Source organism: Phalacrocorax carbo, chromosome 5 (assembly GCF_963921805.1).
Source record: "Phalacrocorax carbo chromosome 5, bPhaCar2.1, whole genome shotgun sequence".
Lineage (NCBI taxonomy): Eukaryota > Metazoa > Chordata > Aves > Suliformes > Phalacrocoracidae > Phalacrocorax > Phalacrocorax carbo.
Window position 1 is genome coordinate 53,391,386 of NC_087517.1, and position 18,637 is coordinate 53,410,022.

General features: G+C 54.8%; 1 protein-coding gene across 6 annotated transcripts in view; it reads right to left on the reverse strand.

Moving 5' to 3' along the window:
* Positions 1-4,492: 4,492 nt before the first annotated feature.
* DUSP8 (dual specificity phosphatase 8) overlaps positions 4,493-18,637 on the reverse strand; it is a 42,812-nt gene continuing 28,667 nt past the window's right edge. For 4 of the 6 annotated variants that reach the window (XM_064452499.1, XM_064452501.1, XM_064452502.1 and 1 more), the window contains exons 4-7: positions 8,763-8,929; positions 6,348-6,507; positions 6,017-6,140; positions 4,493-5,639 (exon numbers count right to left, since the gene is read on the reverse strand). In XM_064452499.1, coding sequence (XP_064308569.1) covers positions 4,550-5,639; positions 6,017-6,140; positions 6,348-6,507; positions 8,763-8,929 — 1,541 coding nt within the window. In that variant the 3' untranslated portion in view covers positions 4,493-4,549. Of the gene's footprint in view, positions 5,640-6,016; positions 6,141-6,347; positions 6,508-8,762; positions 8,930-16,248; positions 16,515-16,570; positions 17,071-18,637 lie in introns of those variants that run through there. The other 2 variants (XM_064452504.1, XM_064452503.1) reach the window with 2 other exon arrangements.

Sequence of the window (18,637 nt, forward strand, 5' to 3'; positions counted from 1 at the left end):
AAGCCCCTGTGGGTGATGATGCAGCCTGTAGGTGCAGCCAGCAGAAGAAGGTGAGAGGGCCACAACCTGGAGGAAGCTGACTCCATGAGCTGGATCCTTGGCCAATGCTCCTTAAAGCTGTTACAGAAGCTTTCAACTTTTGCCATTTAATCCTCTGTTCTTGATGCCAGTGGGTTCCTGCCTTTTGAAAACACAAGCAGGCACCTGTACTGGGGAGATGAGCCTCAGGAAGGGAAGGGAAGGGAAGGGAAGAGTTAAGAGGATGGATCTGCCCTGGATTTGGGTGTCTTTATACTCTTAGGAAGCACTACCCTCCAGCTCCTCTGACAAGGGTTTGCTGGGCTGGATTTGCCTCCTGGGGATTGGGACAGCTGGGACCTGTGCTGAGTGCAGCCTCAGCTGGGCTGCGGGGAGCAGAGAGAAGGTGTGATGGGGCCTTGTGTTTATTCACAACAGAGCAACAAAGAGCAACATACAAAGAGTAAGAATCAAAAAAGTACAGAATCATAACCATAATAATCATAATAATAATCATAAATACTCAAATCTATCATTCATAGATTGCAATGACAACACTGATAGCTTATTATCATTAGTATTAAGGATGGGAGTGGGAAGGGGACAGCAGGCGGGGGTTCTAAGGGGCATCATCTCCTAAAGGACAGATGTAATGGGGGTGGATGTCCAAAGAAACAAGTAGACAAAGAGAAGGACCAGGAAGGCAGCAGGTGCTGGGGACACTGCTGCCAAGGCTGGGGTCAAGCCTGCTCCGACCCAAGCCTCTGGCTCAGTGTTGCTGACCTGACTGCTGCCCTCCTCCCAACTTTGCTTAGCCCCCTGAAAGGCAGCCAGGAAGGAGGTGGCCAGAAGGCTCAGCCCAGGGGACAGGTCAGGCTGGAGGGAAGGCAGCAACATCTCTTCTAGCCTGAAGGATAGCTGTGGTTTGCCCCATCCTCCATGTGGTGGAAAGCTCAGCTATTGCTGCTACTGCGACCATTGGTCACCCGATAGCTTTGTTGGTTCCTCCCTTGAAAAGAGAGACCTTTCCTATCCTCTGCTCACACTTCTGCCAGTGTGGGTCCCTATGAATAAAGACACCCTTATCAGATTGGCATGGAAGGATGATTTTTGGTTTCAGTGACGCTTTGGGTTAGGTAGTCTGGCTGTGACACCCCATAAAAACACTTGGCTGACAGATGATGGGGAGGGCTACCAGCTGGCACATCCATCCTTGTGATAACTCACAGCTCTCTGATTCATGGGCAAAGTGGTCTATTAGACAGAGTCTGATTTTAAAAAATCATTTAAGTTAATTACAAGCCACTCAATGACCCTGACGGCTTTGGGTCAGCACTGGCAGAAAACAGTCAGGCAAGGCTGCTCCATCAAGGCAGATTTTCTGGATGTAGCCTTAAAATATTGCACGAGAGGGCTTCTAGTGCACATGCCCAATGTAAACGGGAAGGATGAATGGAAAGTACATCAAAATAAGGCTGCAGAGGTGGGTCATGAATATCTCTTGGCAGTTATGATCTACTAATCTTAAAATCTACTTCTCTTTGCTCTGGTTTCAGAGGAGAGAAAAGTCCGTAGTACCTAAAGCCTCAACCATGGCTGAGGAGCATCCAGGGGATGGCAGAGTGAAGATGACAAAAAGCAAACCATGTATCTGCCTCTTCGCAGACATTCAGAGTCTCATTTACTTGTGCCCTCTCTTTCCTGACTTACTCCAGCTGCTTTTTTGCACTTGTTAACGCATCGTGTCAGCTAACAGGATGAGTTACAAGAGAGCTCCCTGGTGCCTTGTCTCATCTCCCCACCTGGCTGTGCCAACCTGTTATCCTCTTTTTATTAAATCCCTTGGGAAGTCATCTAACCCCCTCTCCACTGCTGAAAGCTACACCTAACTGGCTCCTGCCAGCAACTTGCCTGAGCTCAGTTGATCCACACTGGCACCAACCATGGAGGACTATGAAATGAGCAGGAACTGAATAATATGGAGCAGAAATCAGCTGGCAATGACCCCTGGCATGCTTGGGAAGAGATGCCACCACCCAGGGCAGCAGAAGGGGAAGGGGGACCAGCAGCGCTGCTTGGGCAGGAGGCAGGCAACACTAACCCTGGGCTTGGGGAACTACTGGAGGAGAGACGAAGCCTTTTTCCCTCCCCCTTGAACTTGATGTCAATACCCACTCAGGAGACCCTGCTGTGGGTGCAGCTCCTGAATAGCTGCCCAACCCATGGGATGGCCCAAATGCTTATTGGAATTTAAAAAAGGGAGCTTAGAAAATAGTGTCATCGTCTTTTCATAGCCAGAAGGGAGAAATGTTCAGGTTGGCAACACTGAGCTGGCTTGAGGTGGTTGCTGGAGGCAATAATGGGTGTTGGTGGCTTTTGAGGGATGACTATGAGATGTCTCACTCTTGTCAAAAGCCATGTGGGGAGAGAGGCAGGTGGTCCTTGGCTCCCCAGCCACCCACGTCCCTCCCCACCATACCTCGGGGAACGAGGCAGGAGCATGTGGGGGTCCCCAGCATCTCACCAAATGGCCCCATGGAAAACCACAAAAACTAAAGCTGGCCTGAAGAGAGCGAGGAGGCTCCAGGGAGACTCGCCTCGACTGCAGACTCAGAGGTGGTTGGGGAAGCAACCAGGTGAAGTGAGCAGCCCCTCCTTGTATGATTGCAGCTCCTCACACCTCTGCTTTATGTTCAGTTTTAAACCTGAGATCATTTGGTTTTGTCACATGTAGTTTGATTTAAAGATAGAAACGAGCAACGAGAGGAGGAACAAGGGGAAGGGAGAGAAACCATATGGACCCAGAAAAGAAAAAAACAACACTCCAAGGAGTGGAGTGGACACAGGACACAGACATGCACGAACAGAGACCCCTGAGGTATTAGCTTTGCAAACTAGCGCAAGACAAGGGAGAAAGAGACAGAGTTGCAGGGAGAGATGTGCTTTGCAGCAGAGGCAGTTCAGTGCCTACGGCTCCAGCAAGCAGCTTCTCAGCAACTTGATGTTGAGGTTGGGGGGCAAGAGCTTGGCTCCTCACTGGGATGGGGGGAAGCAGCCAAACACCTCTGAAATTAAGTTGGTTGTGCCCCCCACCATGTGCTTGCAGAGCTTTGTGTCTGGCCAGCTTATCACCCACTGGAAGGAAGGGAGCTGGCCCGAAGGGGAACAGGGCTGTGGGAGTCCTGGCACCTGCAAATGTGCTCCCCATGAGTTTCTTGGATGTGAAGTGAAGGATGGGGGAAGCCTGAAAAAACACCACCCCCAAAGGGAAAGCGGTGCCCATACCTCCCAAGCAAGGTGGCTGAGGCGAGGGGGGAGCCAAGGGGCTGGGGCGGACAGGCAAGACACCCCCTGATAAGAAATCCCAACTACCACCAGCCTCCCCTCCCTGCCTCTGTTCCGGCAGCCTCTGACGCCTTCGCTTTCCCTGCACAGCTGGAGGTGACACCTGGCACCCTTCCCTCCTCTTCGGGTGACTGCCTCCTCACCCTCTCCAATGAGGACGGGCAGCGCAGGGGAAGGGAGGGGTGCACAGCCAGGGTGGAGTGATAGCCAGGATGGGGACAATGGCTGGGATGGGATGATGGCTGGGATGGGGATGAGGAGAAGCAAACACACCAAGTAGTGAAGAAGCAGCAGCAGCTTCCAGGAGAGAGTATTCTGGCTCAGTTTGTGTCGTAAGAAGGTTTTATAGTTTGCTCGTTTGCTTGTTTGTTTCTAGAAAAAGTGCCCAGAAGAGTCTCCTGTCCCCTTGTTGCTGTGCCCAGAGGGAAGGGGGGAAAATCTTTGTCATCGACATGAGCTATAGAAGGAGCCACAGGCCTCAGATATTGCTTAGAAACTCGTATTTCAGATTTAAATACCATACACAGTAAAAATAGAGCTGAAAGTACCGCCCCACATTGTCTGCAAATCATTGCCAGAATGAACAGCTTCAATAAATTAAAAACAAAACAAAAAATTGAAATATTATTTACGTCTCAATAAAAATTGCAGTAAAACCATTTACCTTTTCCTTTGTGTGTGTGTTTTCGGGTTTTTTTCTTTATATTATATATAATATATATTTATATATGTATAGGGCTGCTCCAGTGCAGCATTTTTAGGATACTTAGCCAGAGAAACACAGGAGAGCATGCTTAGTGCATGGGAGTGCAGGAAGGGGGCAGCTGTGGTCCCCCCACAGGTGCTGTGCCCCATCCCCACAGCCAAAATTGTGACTCCTGCCCCTTCCCAGTGAAATTTTATGCCCAAATTTCGAGCGTGGGCCTCTGAGGGCTGGGAAACCCTGGGGATGGAGGGGAAGGACTGGGGTGGCTGCAGGAGGGACACTAAGCATGTGCCATTATGTTTCTCGACTCTGGAAAGACTCATTCGTCTTTGCTTCGGTTTCAGCGTGTGTGCTCTTGAAAATGCACGCACGGGTATAAATACTAACCCCCAACCCCGCCTCTCCCCTCCCCTCTCCCCCCAGCTTAAATATCCCCCCGCCCTGTCCCCGATCCTGCTCTCCAGGCACCCCAGGGGGGTGTCAGGACACCTCAATGATCTCCATGCTGCCCGAAAAGCTGGACTGTTTGCCGATTTTGCCCAGCTCTTCCCGGGCCCTGCCCTCAGACATGGTCTCCTCGAACTCCATCTGGCAGCTCCTCCGCTTGAACTGCTTCTCAGCACCAGCCTCCTCATGCCAGCTGTGCCGCCCATCCCGTGGCTCGGCCCGCGCCTTGTCCCTCAGTCTGATCTCACAGCTGCCCGCCACCCCGCCGCAGCCGAATGGCGGTGGATACGGGCCGGTGCTGGCAAACAGGTTCCCGCCACTACCACCGGTGCTGCTAGAGTCTGTGCTGAAGTACCAGCCGGCCTCGCTGGAGGGGGTGCTGGGGGACTCCAGGTGCACACCACTCCAGGTGGCGGCGGCGGCTCCAGGAGCGGAGGTCGGCTGGCCGAGCCGTGGTGGCAGCCCGTCCTCAGCACCGGGACTCTTGCGTGTGGCGCAGGCACTGCCAACGTTGAGGCTGAGCCCGTGGGCCGGTGAGCCTGCCGGATGCCGGTGCTTCCGCCGCTGCCTCACCTTGGCCTCCAGCAGGAGGTCGGGCCCGCTCGGCCGGTCGGGGCTGTCCGACCCTGGGGAGAAGGGGCCAAGGCTGCCAGGGCCTGAGGGGCTGTCTAGCTTGCAGAGTTTGGGGGCGTCCCCGGGGCCAGGGGGTCCAGGGGGGTCCTGCCGCAGACCAGGGGAGTAGGCGGACTTGATGTCCAGGGAGAAGGAGCGTTTCAGGCGGTTGGTGTCCTGGATGCGCTCGGAGGAGAGGTGCAAGCCGTTGAGCCCCTGCTGCAGGGTGGTGGGTGACAGGACTTTCGGGGTCCCACCTTGCCGCTCAGGGTCACCGTGGGAGGATGCCGAGCTGGTGCCTCTTGGCACCTCCTCGGCCTTCTCTGAGGTAGGTGGTTGGGGGTGCCAGCTGCCCTCAGCCGCCTCTGCCAGGTCCTGCTGGGCGTCCCCCTCGCCCCGGTCACCCTTCGACTTCAGGGCCTTGAGGAGCTTCAAGCTCCTCTCGTACTCCAGGAGCTGGCCCAGGAAGTTGAAGTTGGGCGAGATGGATGGGCGACGGTCCTTAACGAACCTGCCGAGAGGCACAGACAGCCCCAGTTGATGCTTGGTCCTTCAGTGGGTCACCCCTACTCTCTTAGCCTCTTTGGGGAGAAGGGGCATTGTCTGGGACCTTATGACAAGACCCTCTGAAGAAAGGGGTCTTGGGGAACCATGGGGCCTCAGGATGCCCCAGGGGTAGAGCTGGAACTGCCTCTCCCCTCCATTTTACACTCCCAACCATTCCCCTTTGCATGTACTTTATGAAGAGAGGTTTGGTTTAACTGGGACTCAGCCAAGGCAAGACAGAGCTTCATGGAGCTCCCACCCTCTTTCTGGGCTCAGCCTGCTTTTTTTCCTGGAGTGAACAATACTGGCATAACCCCTCCCTGCCCTCCAGGGAAAACTCACCTGTAAGCATCATCTGACGACATACCCATGGTCTTCATGATGTAGGCAATGGCAATGGTCGCTGACCGGGAGATCCCAGCCAAGCAGTGCACAATCACCTGGCAGCTGGACACCTTGGCCTTGTCTGGGGCATGGTAGAGGAAACAGAAAAAAGCATCGATGCAGTCAGAGATGGTGAGCAAAATTATTCTAGCCTCCCTTCCCAACCCTCAACCCCTTTCTGTGAAAGAACGAGGGTTGCTGGGAGTAAGACCATGGAGGACAGAAGAAGAGTTCAGGGTTTGAAGGCTGAGAACTAGAGGGTCTGCAACCATTGGAAAAAAAAGCTCACCAATGAATTCAATGGACTTGTCCAGCCAGGGAAGCAGCTTCTCACAGTAGTTGTCGTTGACAGGAATGCGCATGAAGTGACTATCACAGATGAAGTCTGGCTTGGGACAGGAGTTGCTCGCATTGAGGACATAGCTTATCCCATTCTGTGTCATCAAGTCCTGGTGGGAAAGAAGAATTGAATAATGGGCTGAGTTCAGCCAGCACTAAGTGCTGAAGATCTGCCTTGCCATGCATTCCCTGCCTTTTCCCATTCTAATATTTCCTCCTGTGGGTCTCCCACTGCTGCCTTGGCCTAGCTGACGGTAGTACAGCAGAGACCAGCTGAGAAGGTTGTGTCAATTTAGACAACACAGGTTTGAACCTCAGCAGATCTTTACTTTGGTCCAAGTAAAAGTAAGCAAGACGAAAGATACCTGGAAGGGGGTCCCAGAGGGGAAAACCCAAGAACCCCAGTATGAGAGGACTAGGGAAATACAAGAAAGAAAATCAGTGAAAACTCTGGCTGAAAGCTTCGAAAGTATCAGCAGTAGGAGAGAGGAGGCATCTCACCAACAGTGGGGCGAGTCATTGGTAGCATGCTATGTTAACCAATGTCAACCCACATCTTTGCTCCCACACCCTTCAGAAATGCAGCAGGAATTCTCACAGATTTTTCAGTTGTTCACAGTTCTTCACTGTGAACATATGCCCCTGTGTTGGGACACATAGGCAGGTGGCAAGGGGAACCAACTCTACACTCCTTCTGACACTGGAGTGAACCCGGACTTGTTTTCTGTGACTCTTCTGCTTTGGCCACTCAGTGACCACCATGACTGCCCATATTTCTGACTCAATAAAATGCAGTGGCACAAGGCAGACCTTAGGTAAATAGGGTCAGATCAAAAACTGCAATAAGGGGGTAAGGTTTGACCCACAGGCCATCCATCAGGGAACTGGCTTGCTGGGTGTGTACTGCTGCATCCACACCAACCTCCATTCCTTCCCTCCCAGGGCTACGGCCAGCTTCACCTGTATGTGGTGCTGACGCCAAATTTATGGCTCACCTGAGTCCTGTGTCTTTCCCTGTCCCATCTGATCAGGTATCACCTGTACAACTGGGGGCAGTTTGCTTTGAAAAATATGGGGGAACATCTGGGCCAACTGCTGGGTCTCAGTGGCTTGTCTGCACTATTCCAGGGGAGACCCAGAATTAAATGGGAGAAGAAAACATGAGATAAAAGAGTCCTCCCACACATCAGAATGTGTGGAGCTTCCATGTGGGACCTCTCCTTTGCAATGTACTGGAGAAGAGAAGCATCACCCATGCATGGCCTCTGTACTTGACCCTGCTCTGCTGCCTATGAATAGAGCATCTTCTGGCCACATCATGGGGATGGCAGAAAACACAGCTCCAAAAGATGAAAAAAACCCTCAGAGGAGGCAGGAAGGGAAGGAAACCATCAATTTCCCTGCCTGACATTGGCTCCTCAGGAGACCACACCAGGATTTCAGCCCTGGCTCTCCAGCAGCCGGTTCCTGCCCGCCCCAGCAGGCTCTGCAAAGCCTGGCCTCCGCTCAGTGCGGAGCCAGACCAGCTCCCAGGCTCGCATTCTTGACATTTTTCTCTTTCATTTCCTTCTACTCCCTGTATATAATTTCCCGCTCCCTCCTGTCTGTCTCCAACCCCCCTCCGGCGTCATGGTCCCTCTCCCCCTTCGCCTGCCCTGGGCGAGGACGCCTGGCTGGCTCCCTCCTGCCCGCGGTAGGCAGGCGCCCGGTGGCATTTTAACGGCAATTCCTCTTTCTTTCTTCTCGCTGTTATTTTTCCTTTAAACAGAATTCCTTCCCTGGCATGACATCACAGCCCTTCCAGGCACTATCCCTCTTTTCTCCTTTCTCCCCACAGCAAAACTTTGCACATTTTTGGGCCTCCTGCACAGGTCCCTGGCCCTGGCCAGGGCTGCCTGTCCCTGGGCTGCTGTGGCTGAATATGCCAGCTTGTTCCCACTCTCTCTGGCTCCCAAAGGGAGCAGCATTGCTGAAAGTGGTGTTATCTAGCAGCCTGGCTAGCTAGGTGGGTGGGTGCAAAGACGGCTCCTGTTCCACATCTCCATCCAGCTGTGGTAACTCTCCCTCCAAGCCCAGGTGTTTTCCCAGGTGTGTCTCTCCTGTCCCTGAGTTTGCTACAGGCACTTGGGAAGAGTTTGACCACCCCAAAGCTCATCCATATACGATGACTCATCCTGGAACCATCCTCCCCAGTTCTGCCAAGCACTGCTTATGCACTCCCTGCCTTCAGCCTCCTGGTAGGGTCAGACGGACCACACGTGGTCCTCCCACTGGGCAGGAGAGGAGTCCTTAATGCCCTTACCCCTCTGCATGGCTGGGGTCCCAGATGGGACAGGGCAGACATGACCCCTAGACAGGGCCGTACCTTGTTTAGGACGTCTTTCTGAGAGCCCAGGTAGAGATGTGGCAGGATGCGTGTGGGGCCGACATTGGCCACGGGCAAGCATGGCTGGGAGATGCTCATCGGCAGGATGGCAGCTGGCTTCCCCTCACAGAGCCCTGGGAAGCAGGACGAGAAGGTGGCAAAGCCTCCTGTGGAGAAAATGGGGACATTGAGCTCATAGCAGCAAGGCTGAGACCATCAGTACCTGGCATGCCGAGGCTTAGGCTGGGGACAAAGCAGTGATAACCCTGCAACACGGAGAACAGAGCCCTGAGGAGCAAAAAGCCACCATCCATCACTAACCAGTGCAGACACATTGTGATGACTAGGCCACACACAGAGAAAAAGAAATGGAGACCCAGCTCTGATTTTTCCTGCCGCAGCTGAATATTAACGTACATGTGAAGCAACCCACACCCCCTCCTGCTCTTCGCAACTTCATTCAGACAAATGACAGGGAGAGAAAGTCCTTCTTTTGGCTGCTGACTACCCTGAGGACAACCAGGGTCACTTTTTGATAGCATAACCCACCAGGGCAGGATGATGACAAGGAAGCCCACTGAAGTGCAAAGCTCCTTGGGTTGCGGGGGCCAGCCCAAACCTTGCCACAGTGGCTACACTTACACATGGCGGTTTCTGAGAGATGCCCCCTCAGCCTGGCCCCACCAAGCCCATGATTTCTGCCACATCAGACTGGACCAACACATAAGTACCTGTAAGCCATTGCCATGTTTCATGCTCTGACCTTACTGAACGTGACAGGAAGCAGTGCCCAATTTACTGCACCAAGCTGCTGGGCAGTCGTACCCAGCTTGAGCATCTTGAAACCTAATATTGAGAGAAAACCCCCAGCTGGGGCTGCAGTAGGTGGCATGCAACAGCCAGAGCTATCGCCACAGTGTCTGGCATGGTCGAAGGCATGGTCTAATTGTGAATGAGCCTGGCTGAAAGCCAGTCCCCACCTCAACTGGCAAGAACAGAGTTGAGCAGGGGCAGCAAGTGTTGCCCTGCCTGCATGGTGGGCAGCTTGGGGAGCTGGAAAACCCCCCAGTGCTGTAGCATGTCCTGTGCTGTTGCATAAGGCCACTGGTGATCCTGATTTGCTCTTGCTCGCAGATCCCATTCTCCAGGGTAGAACCGGGTCTGGCTAGTGGTGGCCCAACCTCACTCCCCTCCAGCTGAGGACATCTGAGTGGCAGCTTCTTCCAACAGAGAGGACCTTGGGTCGCTTCAGCCCAACCAGCCTCCCTTGAGGTGTTCCCAGTCATGCAAATGAACAGATGCAGCTTGACATCACCCAAAGGGCAGAGAAGACTTTAGGGCTTGACCACCTTTGACTGTCACAGAGACCAGGATACCCCCACGAGATTCTTCTGAAAGCCCAGGTCTCCGGACTCAGCACCATGGGAATCCCTGGCCCACCTCCACAGCTAAAAAAGACCTTTTAATGAGCTTTTAGTAATGCCATTTCCACTCAGTCTCTCTCCTCTTCGGAATTAGGGCAGCCTTGGAACATTCTCAATTTACCTTCTCCAGCACCTTGCCAGCATTTCTGCTCACCCTCCTGGAGCACCTCCCTGGCTGCTAGTGTGGCACCCAGGCTCTGGCAGGGTATGACAGGTGCTGCAGACAACCCACCCTACGTGTTTGGGAGGTGAATGTGATGGAAAAACCAGAGCAGTGCACAGAATCATGCTCACACCACCTGGGAACATCCAAGGTCCTCCATCATCCTCCATCTCAGCAGCTCCTGGTGTCAGCTCCCACTGCCCCAAGAGGAAGGTATCCTCCAACCAAACTCTTTCCTCCCCTCTCTTATGTTTCCCTGGCTGGCAGCTAACACAGCTCCCACCTTCAAAACCCAGCCAAGCTGGGAGGGGTAGTTAAAGCACCTTATCTTCTCTAGCACTTCCTTTTCTCTGGCTCCCTCCAAAATGACATCACCTCTCAACTGGGATATTAAATCAGAATGAAAGCAGGAGGCCCAGCGCAGGTGCAGCACAGCTCCAGTTACTGCTTATCCCTGCGCTGTGTCCCCATTGCCAGGGAGTGTAAATCACTGGCCAGAGCCCTGCGTGGACATGAGTGAACTCCCTGCTTTGCTGAGCGCATGAGCATATGCCGCTGATGCCTGGGGGATGCTCGAGCAGAAACCCTGTGTGAAGGATTTCCTTCAGCTGCACCCAGGGAAGCCTGTAGCACACAGGGTTGAGTGGGGAGCAGATTTGACACCTGGACTCATGCAAAACAACATGGGAATTTTTCCAAAGGAACCCAGCACATTTTTGGGTAGCAGGGTGCACGCAAGCACAGCCCCAGGATGGTGCCTGCTCTGGTCCCCAACCTCTTGCGCTCGCTTGTACTCATCGAGAGCTGCCCGGGGCTGTGTACAGCTTTGTATTGCTCTTTAAAAGCTGGGAGCACAGGGTGATCTCATAGCTAAAGCAGGTCGGGGCACGCGCTCTCCCACTTGCTCACCTCCGCCAGCACTCGCCCGGCAGCAGCTCCTCTGCCAGCCCTGCCCAGGGAAGTCCAGGCAGGGACAGAGGGGGCTGCAAAGCAGGCAGGGATGTTTGCAGAGAGTGACAGGAACACCCTCGGTTGCGGTACGTACCCCGGCATGCTGCCAGCAACCAGAGGATGTCGGCACCTGAAATGATGCCCATAGCTCACCCTGCTTGTCCCAAGCAAAGCCTCAACCCTGGGAGTGTCTGGGAGCCCGGGCACACTCCCATCCTGCCTGTCCTCATTTCCCCCATGCTTGCAGCTGCTGAGGGCAGCCTAGGCTTGGGGGAAACCCTAGAGATGGGGCCAGGGACCCGATGCCATCTCAACCTTGAAGTGATGCTCACCCCACCCTGCACCGTCTGCTCTAGCATACCTTTCATTTTTAGAAAGAGAAGCAGCTCTTCAAAACAATCCCGAAGGCGGTGAATGTCCCTGGCTGGATTCCAACCAATACCTGGGCTTTCCCCCCTCCATACCCTGGGCCATGGATCCCAGCTTTTGCTGGAAGAGAGTGGCAGAGCCCTTGGGGTGGGGATCCAGGGCAGCACTGGGTCTTTCTAGTCTTTCCTCTTTTATTTGCAGTGCTGGTGCTGGGAGCATCGTTTCTTTTGGCACGTGAGGAATTAAGATCAGGAAGGATTTGTGTATGATGTGGAGTGGGTGCTTGGGGATCCCTGGTTTCTTCTTGATGCTCCCCTTGAGTCTGGTAAGGACTTGCTGGGGAGGAGCTGGTCCCTGTGCGGCATGGCCCCGTGCACTGCTCATGGCTCCAGCACTCCTGAGGGCTGTCAGAACCATTCCCTGGAAAACCCAGTGTCTTCCTGCCTTCTGCAATTAACTGAGGCAGAGGTGGGGCCCAGAAGGGGAGGGGGGATGTTTGGGCACAGGGAACCAGGCCAGAAGTGAGGATACTTTCACTGCTCTTGCTAAAGATGGAGGAAGAGGGAGCCAAGAACCAGCATCAGACAGGTCTCTGGGAGGGCTGGGCAGTGAAAATCATCCCCCAACTTTGCAGGGTTCATTCAGAAATGCCCCCAGCATCATAAAAGCCCTTAGCAGTGTCCACATCAAGGTGGGGCAGAAGAGAAACTCAGCTTTTGGGAGGGAAGGGAGTGCTGTCACCTGTCCAGAAGAGCGAAACCGAGACATGGGCTGTTGCAGCAACTTAGTGCCAGAAGAGTGCAACAACTGAAACCTTGTTTCTTCCCCCATCCCGGGCTTTGCTCACAGGGTGCTGACCCTCCCTTCCACCTCTGTCTCTTCTCTGCAGAGACCCCTCTGGGCCAGCCTCCAGCCCTGCTCTGCCTGGCTGTGGCGGCAAACAGAGGAGGAGGAAAAACCAGGCCCTCCCCTCTGCACATTTTCCATCTGAACATGTGAACATGTGGGACAACCTCCCACTAAAACTGGATTTGTTAGGAGAACAGACGCCACAGAGGGAAGGTGGCCAGCCCGAGAATCCTTCCCAAGCCCATCCATTAGCCCAAGAGGAGATGCCAGTAGCATCTTTGAATAGCCCCCGTGGTACTAGCACTGCTGCAACTGTTAGGGAGCCCTGCGACTTTTTGCCTTGCGCAGCAAACGGCACAATGAGGAGCCCCTCTGTCAGTCTCTCTTTGCACCAGCAGCTGCATTAGACCATGTGACGGCTATAACCAAAATGAACAAAAAGCCCCAGTGCAGGTGCTGAGCTGATGGGCATGGAAGGAGATCAAAAGGTGGAAGGAGAGAGCTGTTTGACTGCTGAGCTGGGACCCTGCTGCACTGGGGGACCCCTCTGCTGCCTTGGCTGTCACCTTCAGGTGGTCTCTGGGGACATCCAGCTCATGGTTGGGACACTGACAACCTCTCAGGCATCACCCATCACCTGCAAGTTGCCCTGCTCCCCTTTCTGCCACGGCAGAGCAGCAGTCGTGGTGCACGAAGGGTGACAAAGAAGGTGAGAAAGTCCTGGCTAGGGACACAGACGTGGTGTGGCATAATTTTCCTTCTGGTGGTAAGCCCCAGCTTTGGGGATTTACAGTGCATTGAGCTGCACAGGGCGCTAGGGGAGATGCTGCTGGGCATAAAACGGAGATGTGGGGCACATTAAGCAGGGGAGTCCTAGCTCCTACTGCTTCCTGTGTCCCTCCCTGCACTAAGGCTGTCTTCTTAGGCTGGAGGTGTAAAGTGGAGACAGGAAAACATTAGGGCTTGAAAATCCTCTCACATCTCCCTCTGATAACTGCAGACTCCCCATCTATCTCTGGCCCCACGGACTCACATCCTTAGAGTCCCTTGAAACAACCCAACAGCTCTGGCCTTGATGCTGCACCCTGCCGACCGCAAGAAGCTGTGAAAGGGCTGGCCAGGGCACCTGCCTCACCCCAAAAACCACTCTTTGGAGAGCTACATGCCTCTTGAACACCACCAGCCCCATGAGTCTTCTAAATGCCCCCCCAGAGACACACCAAGCAGCAGGGACATGCCCTGTTCACCAGTCGCCCGTATGCATGGGGGAGCACATCCAACGCAAAGTCCCCCAGCAGGAAACAGGGAAGAAGAGGTCACATGCCACCCTGCTGTGTCATCAGTCTGTGGCAGCAAGGAGGAGGGGAACAGGCACAGCTGGAGCTGCAAACCCTCCTTGGGCCAGCAGCTGCCGCACTCCGCCTCCTCACCCTCAGCTCTCACACTAGGAGCTAGCAGGAGACCTATGGCAGATATAAAGGGGTGGTTTATAGCCCACCCTCATTGCTCCTATAATGAGTGTTAAAGAGCAGCAGCCGGAGCTGCTCAGAGACCTGTTCCCTGTGCAGGTGCTGGAGCTTTTGCGGCAGCCCACGGCCCCACTGACTGGGTTTTGCACGTGTGCTCATGCTAGAGACTCTTAGCCCCGTAAAGCTCCTGGCAGCCAAGGTGGGCTGAGAGAGGCCAGGCTCTGCCCAGCTCTCATTAAAATGCCTGCGGTGGCTCAGAGCTGCTGCCAGGGTGGCACATGGCGAGGAGCAGCGGGGCATGCAAGCAAGCACGCGCCTTAGCTACTGCTGGAGCAGCCGTCGTGCCAGCACAGCTCCCCCACTGCTGTGCCAGCTTGGTAGCCAGGGTGGTGCTGGGATGCCCCCTCCCCATTGCCCCAGCCTGCTGGGGACACACTGCTCCCAGTGCCCCAACACATCTGTCTCCAAGTGTTAAACCATCTTGCTAATTGAGGCATGGCAGGACATGACAAGAGCTGGGGGGACCTGCAAAACCCTAGCCCTCACCTGCATCATGCTTAGCCTTGGCAGGGCAGTGTTCAGCCGAGCATCTGTGCAGCAGGCTGAATTGAAGGAGGAAAAGTGGAGTGGCCAGGCATGCTGTATGTGAACCCTCAGAGCCACTGGGAAAATCCCTCTTTGCAAAACGCCGTCTCCCTGGCTCTCGTGCTCAGTGGGAGCCTGTTGGTGCCGGCAGCTAAACCAGGCAGTGTGATGAAATACTGCTTACTGCCACCCTTACTCACTGCACTCCGGGAAGCTCTGAGGCTTTGTCAGCGCTTCCTGATGCCTGGGACATTTCTGAGCTTTCCCCCTGCCTCCATCCTTGCTGTTCCCCTCTGGGTGCTGCATTCCCCTTTGCTTTTCCCTAGCCCTGCCAGCAATGCCTGATGCGGGCAGCCCGCTTGCTTGCATGCCCTTCCCACCCACCTGGGTGAAATCCCAGTGCTCTGCAGCCTGGCCAACTAGCCTTCTCCTGGCTGGTGCTTTTACTTCCACCCGTCTCAGTGCATTGGAGAGAGATGTCTGGTGTTCCCCTATCCCTCGTCCCCCTTGCATCCCCATGTCAAGCCCCTGTGCTCTCCCCCAGCCCAGGTTTCACCCTCCCTTCACTTTGCACCAAATTTCATCACGCCACTGCTGGCTCCTCTTTTTTTTTTCCAAGCAGTGGGGATGAGAAAGACGATGAATCAGCCCTATTATGGATTCATGTGAATTCCCTGTTTCCCCAACCGTCACCCTGAACAGCCTTTGGCCATCTGCTGCTACATCACCGTGTGCCTCCCAACCTGTGCCAGCCCCCCTGGCCACGCAGGCTGGTCCCAGACCCCCCTCCTATTCTCCCAAACGAGCAGAAAATGTCCGTAAAGAAAAAAAAAGAAAAGCAGCAGAAAGGAAGCCCTCCACCCACACAACCACGGACACACTCCCCGAGCGGCTGGGCTTGATTTTCCTCCAGTGACTGTGCCTGCTTTGGACTAGCCTTACTCATTCTAAGTAAAGAAAAATGTGTCATTTCCAGGAGTGACTTATTACTAATGACACCACCACTGGGTTATGCGCTTCATGCCACAAAAACCTGTCAAGCACTTTTAGCAGGCTCCCATTTTAAGTGGTGATAGAGGGGAAGTTTCTTGATTCAACCCTTCGGTAATCTACATCTTTTCAGGCTCAGCGTATTTTTAAGCTGCTCCAGTTAATAACCCCTTCCTCCGCTTGCCCGTCACCCAGGCACAGGGGGGTGGAAACACTGCAAACCCCCTTTCTGAAACAAATCTCCCCGAAGATGGGCAGGCAGCAATGGTGCTAGCAAAGCGAAATGGCTCCGTCGGGCAGCTCCCTGGGTGCGGGCAGCAGCGCAGCCCTCTTTCAGCCGATTGCTCCTCGCACACCTTGCCACCCTTGCTTGTCCTTTCCCCACCGCGCACTCCCCTTTGCCCGGGGTGCAGATGCCCGCAGCCTTGGTGACCCCTCCAGACTGGCGCCAGAGGGAGCAGAGATGCTGGCAGCAGAGCCTGCCCTGGCTCCTGCAGCCTTCCTCCTTCTCTCCTCCTCTGCTCTGTCTGCACCCTCACCAAGCTTGCCTGGATGGAGAAGGGCTCAGGGGACCCCAAACTGGTCCCCCCAGCCAGCCAGCCTCACCAGATTCCGCACCGGGTGGGAGAGCTGTCTAATGCCGGGACTGCTGCAGATGCCCCTGGCCGCTGCAGGCAGCCTCTCACCTGCCCGAAGGAGCTGCGCCCTCCATGCAGCTCCTTTCCTGCTGCTGCCTGCAGGACCAGGATAGCTGCCTCCGCAAGTGCTTCCGCACACTGCCTGTGGCTGGGAACTGGTGATTGCTCCCCCTCCGCATGCTCTCCGCTTGCCTCCATCTCCCCGCTTGCCAGCTGCCTGTGCTCTTTGTATCATCAGCCATCGCGCTCCGCTCCCTGTTGGCCGCTCGGCAAAGGCGATCTCCATCCCCCGGGCAAAACAAGGCTCTGAGCAGCCCCTTCTTCCCCCTCTGTCCCCATCGGAAGGAAAGGAGCCAGCCGGCTGACAAACCTCTCATGTCCCTGCTCTCCTTCATCCTCCGCACCCTTATTTTCAGCTTCATCTGCCCCTTGCGCATGTCTGTCCAGAACTGGTCCTCGGAGGAAGCAATCATTACATCCATGGGCATCCAGGCAGCTGGGCTGCAGCTCACGGGGGCACCTCTTGCCTTAGCAAAACAACAGCTGGCAGGCAAACAAAATACTAAAAAAATCAAAAAAGCCCCCCTGCGGCAGAGCACCGCCAGCCTCCCCCGGCTCCAGCCTTCAGGCTGAAGAAACAAAAAGCATAAAAAAAACCTGAGCGGGGTAGGGGGGCCCAGCGTAGTCCCCTTTCCCCAGCCACCCTCCTTGTCGCCTCTCGCTCCCTGTGTGCACGGCTCCCGCTCCAGCCTGAATGAGCTCAGCCCATGAGCAACAGCCCTGCTGATCCATCCACTGCCGTGCTCATAGCGCGCTCATAGCGCGCTCATAGCTAACGGGTCAGGCATGCGACCACATTCCTTACTCAGCACACAGACACGCAGGAGAACGTCGGGCCTGACATATGCTTTGCTCGCTGCTTAAAGGCACAACCGTGATTTTCTCACCCGCCCAAAGCCCCCTGCAGTGAGTGGCTGCAACAGGAAATTGATCACTGCACCATGCCAGATTTGGCCCCGCAGAGTTAGTCTGGGGACAGGGACTTGGAGGGAGGAAGCTAATGCCCACACCTCATTTCAGCCCCAGCCAGGGTAGTGTGTGATCAAACCCCATGCTGAAGGGGGGATGCAGCACAGCTCTCCATCCCTGCTAGCTGCTGCCCCTTATCCGGTGACAGGCACCCCATGGCTGTGCCGCATCCTGCCCCCTCCCCACAGCTGCTCCTGGCAGGACCAGCATGCATTCCCCATGGGATGTTTAACTCTGAACCCCAAAGCCAGAAAGGTCAATGCCACCAGCTCCATTTCCCAAGGGGGAAACTGAGGCACAAAAGATTAAATAACTTCTCCAGGGTTCTTTGCTGCAGGGCAGACCAGACGACCAGACAGCAGGTCCCTACCCACCAGCTCATCTTTCCTCTTGATGTGTCCACCGAGAGCATCACCCAGGAGGGATGTTCATCCTGGAGTGGTTTCAAACAGCTGGAGGCGAACAGGCCCCAACAGCTGGTGGGGAAAGTGGCTGGTGCTGGGCTGCTTGCACCTGGACGTGGCCATGTGGGACAGAGTTATCTGCCTAGTCCCAGTGAAGAATGACCATGGTCTGGAGGAGATGCACCCCGCCAAAGCCTTCTCATGTGCAGAAGTCCAGCAAGAGGGGACATATAGGAACGGGCTTTCCCAGTCCGTTTTCCCAGTGTGGTCTATCCATCAGCAGTGGCTTCTGACGCAGGTTGGGGGTTGATGCATTTTCTTCCTTGTATTTGTCCTGGGGGAGAGAATTACTCGTCCCCTGTTTCCCACTCACGGGACTCTTTAATATGTCTCCACACAGCTCCTCATGAGTTTATTGGTCTGAGCCCAGGCCTTCAGACACTCATTCAGGATTATAGCAAGCAGAAGCACGAAGTGGGGGGGCATGTATTGTGCCTTTGAAAATCTGAAGTTTTATGGGCTGAAAAACCCCAGGCTGAGCCATATGTGAGTGACTTCAGTGTTTTTCCTTTGAATGACATCACATGAGATGAGGTCATTGGCATTAACTAAGTGCTCTCCCCTCCCGCCCCACCCCCCCCACCCCGAGCAGAGCCAGCCTCCTAACGAGCCTTGTTGTTGTAACAAATATGGTTTGATTATTATCAGATGTGGGTCAGAGGTTGGATAAAATTCAAAGCATGCTCCAACTAGGCTGGAAGAGAGAAGAGCAGCCTTCCCCCAAGAGCCACGCTTGGGAAGCAGCTCCCACAGCAGCTCCCCAGGGGGGTCTGTGGTCCCCCACATTTGCCACCTCTGTCCCTTTGAGGGAGGACGCATGATGCTGGTGGCTAGTGGCAATGGCTCCCGGCAATGGAGGTGCCTCCATCTCGCACTGCCGCTGGGCCAGAAGTGCTCTACCCACACTGGTGGCCAATTCGGCTGTGAACCACTCTCTTGGTTGT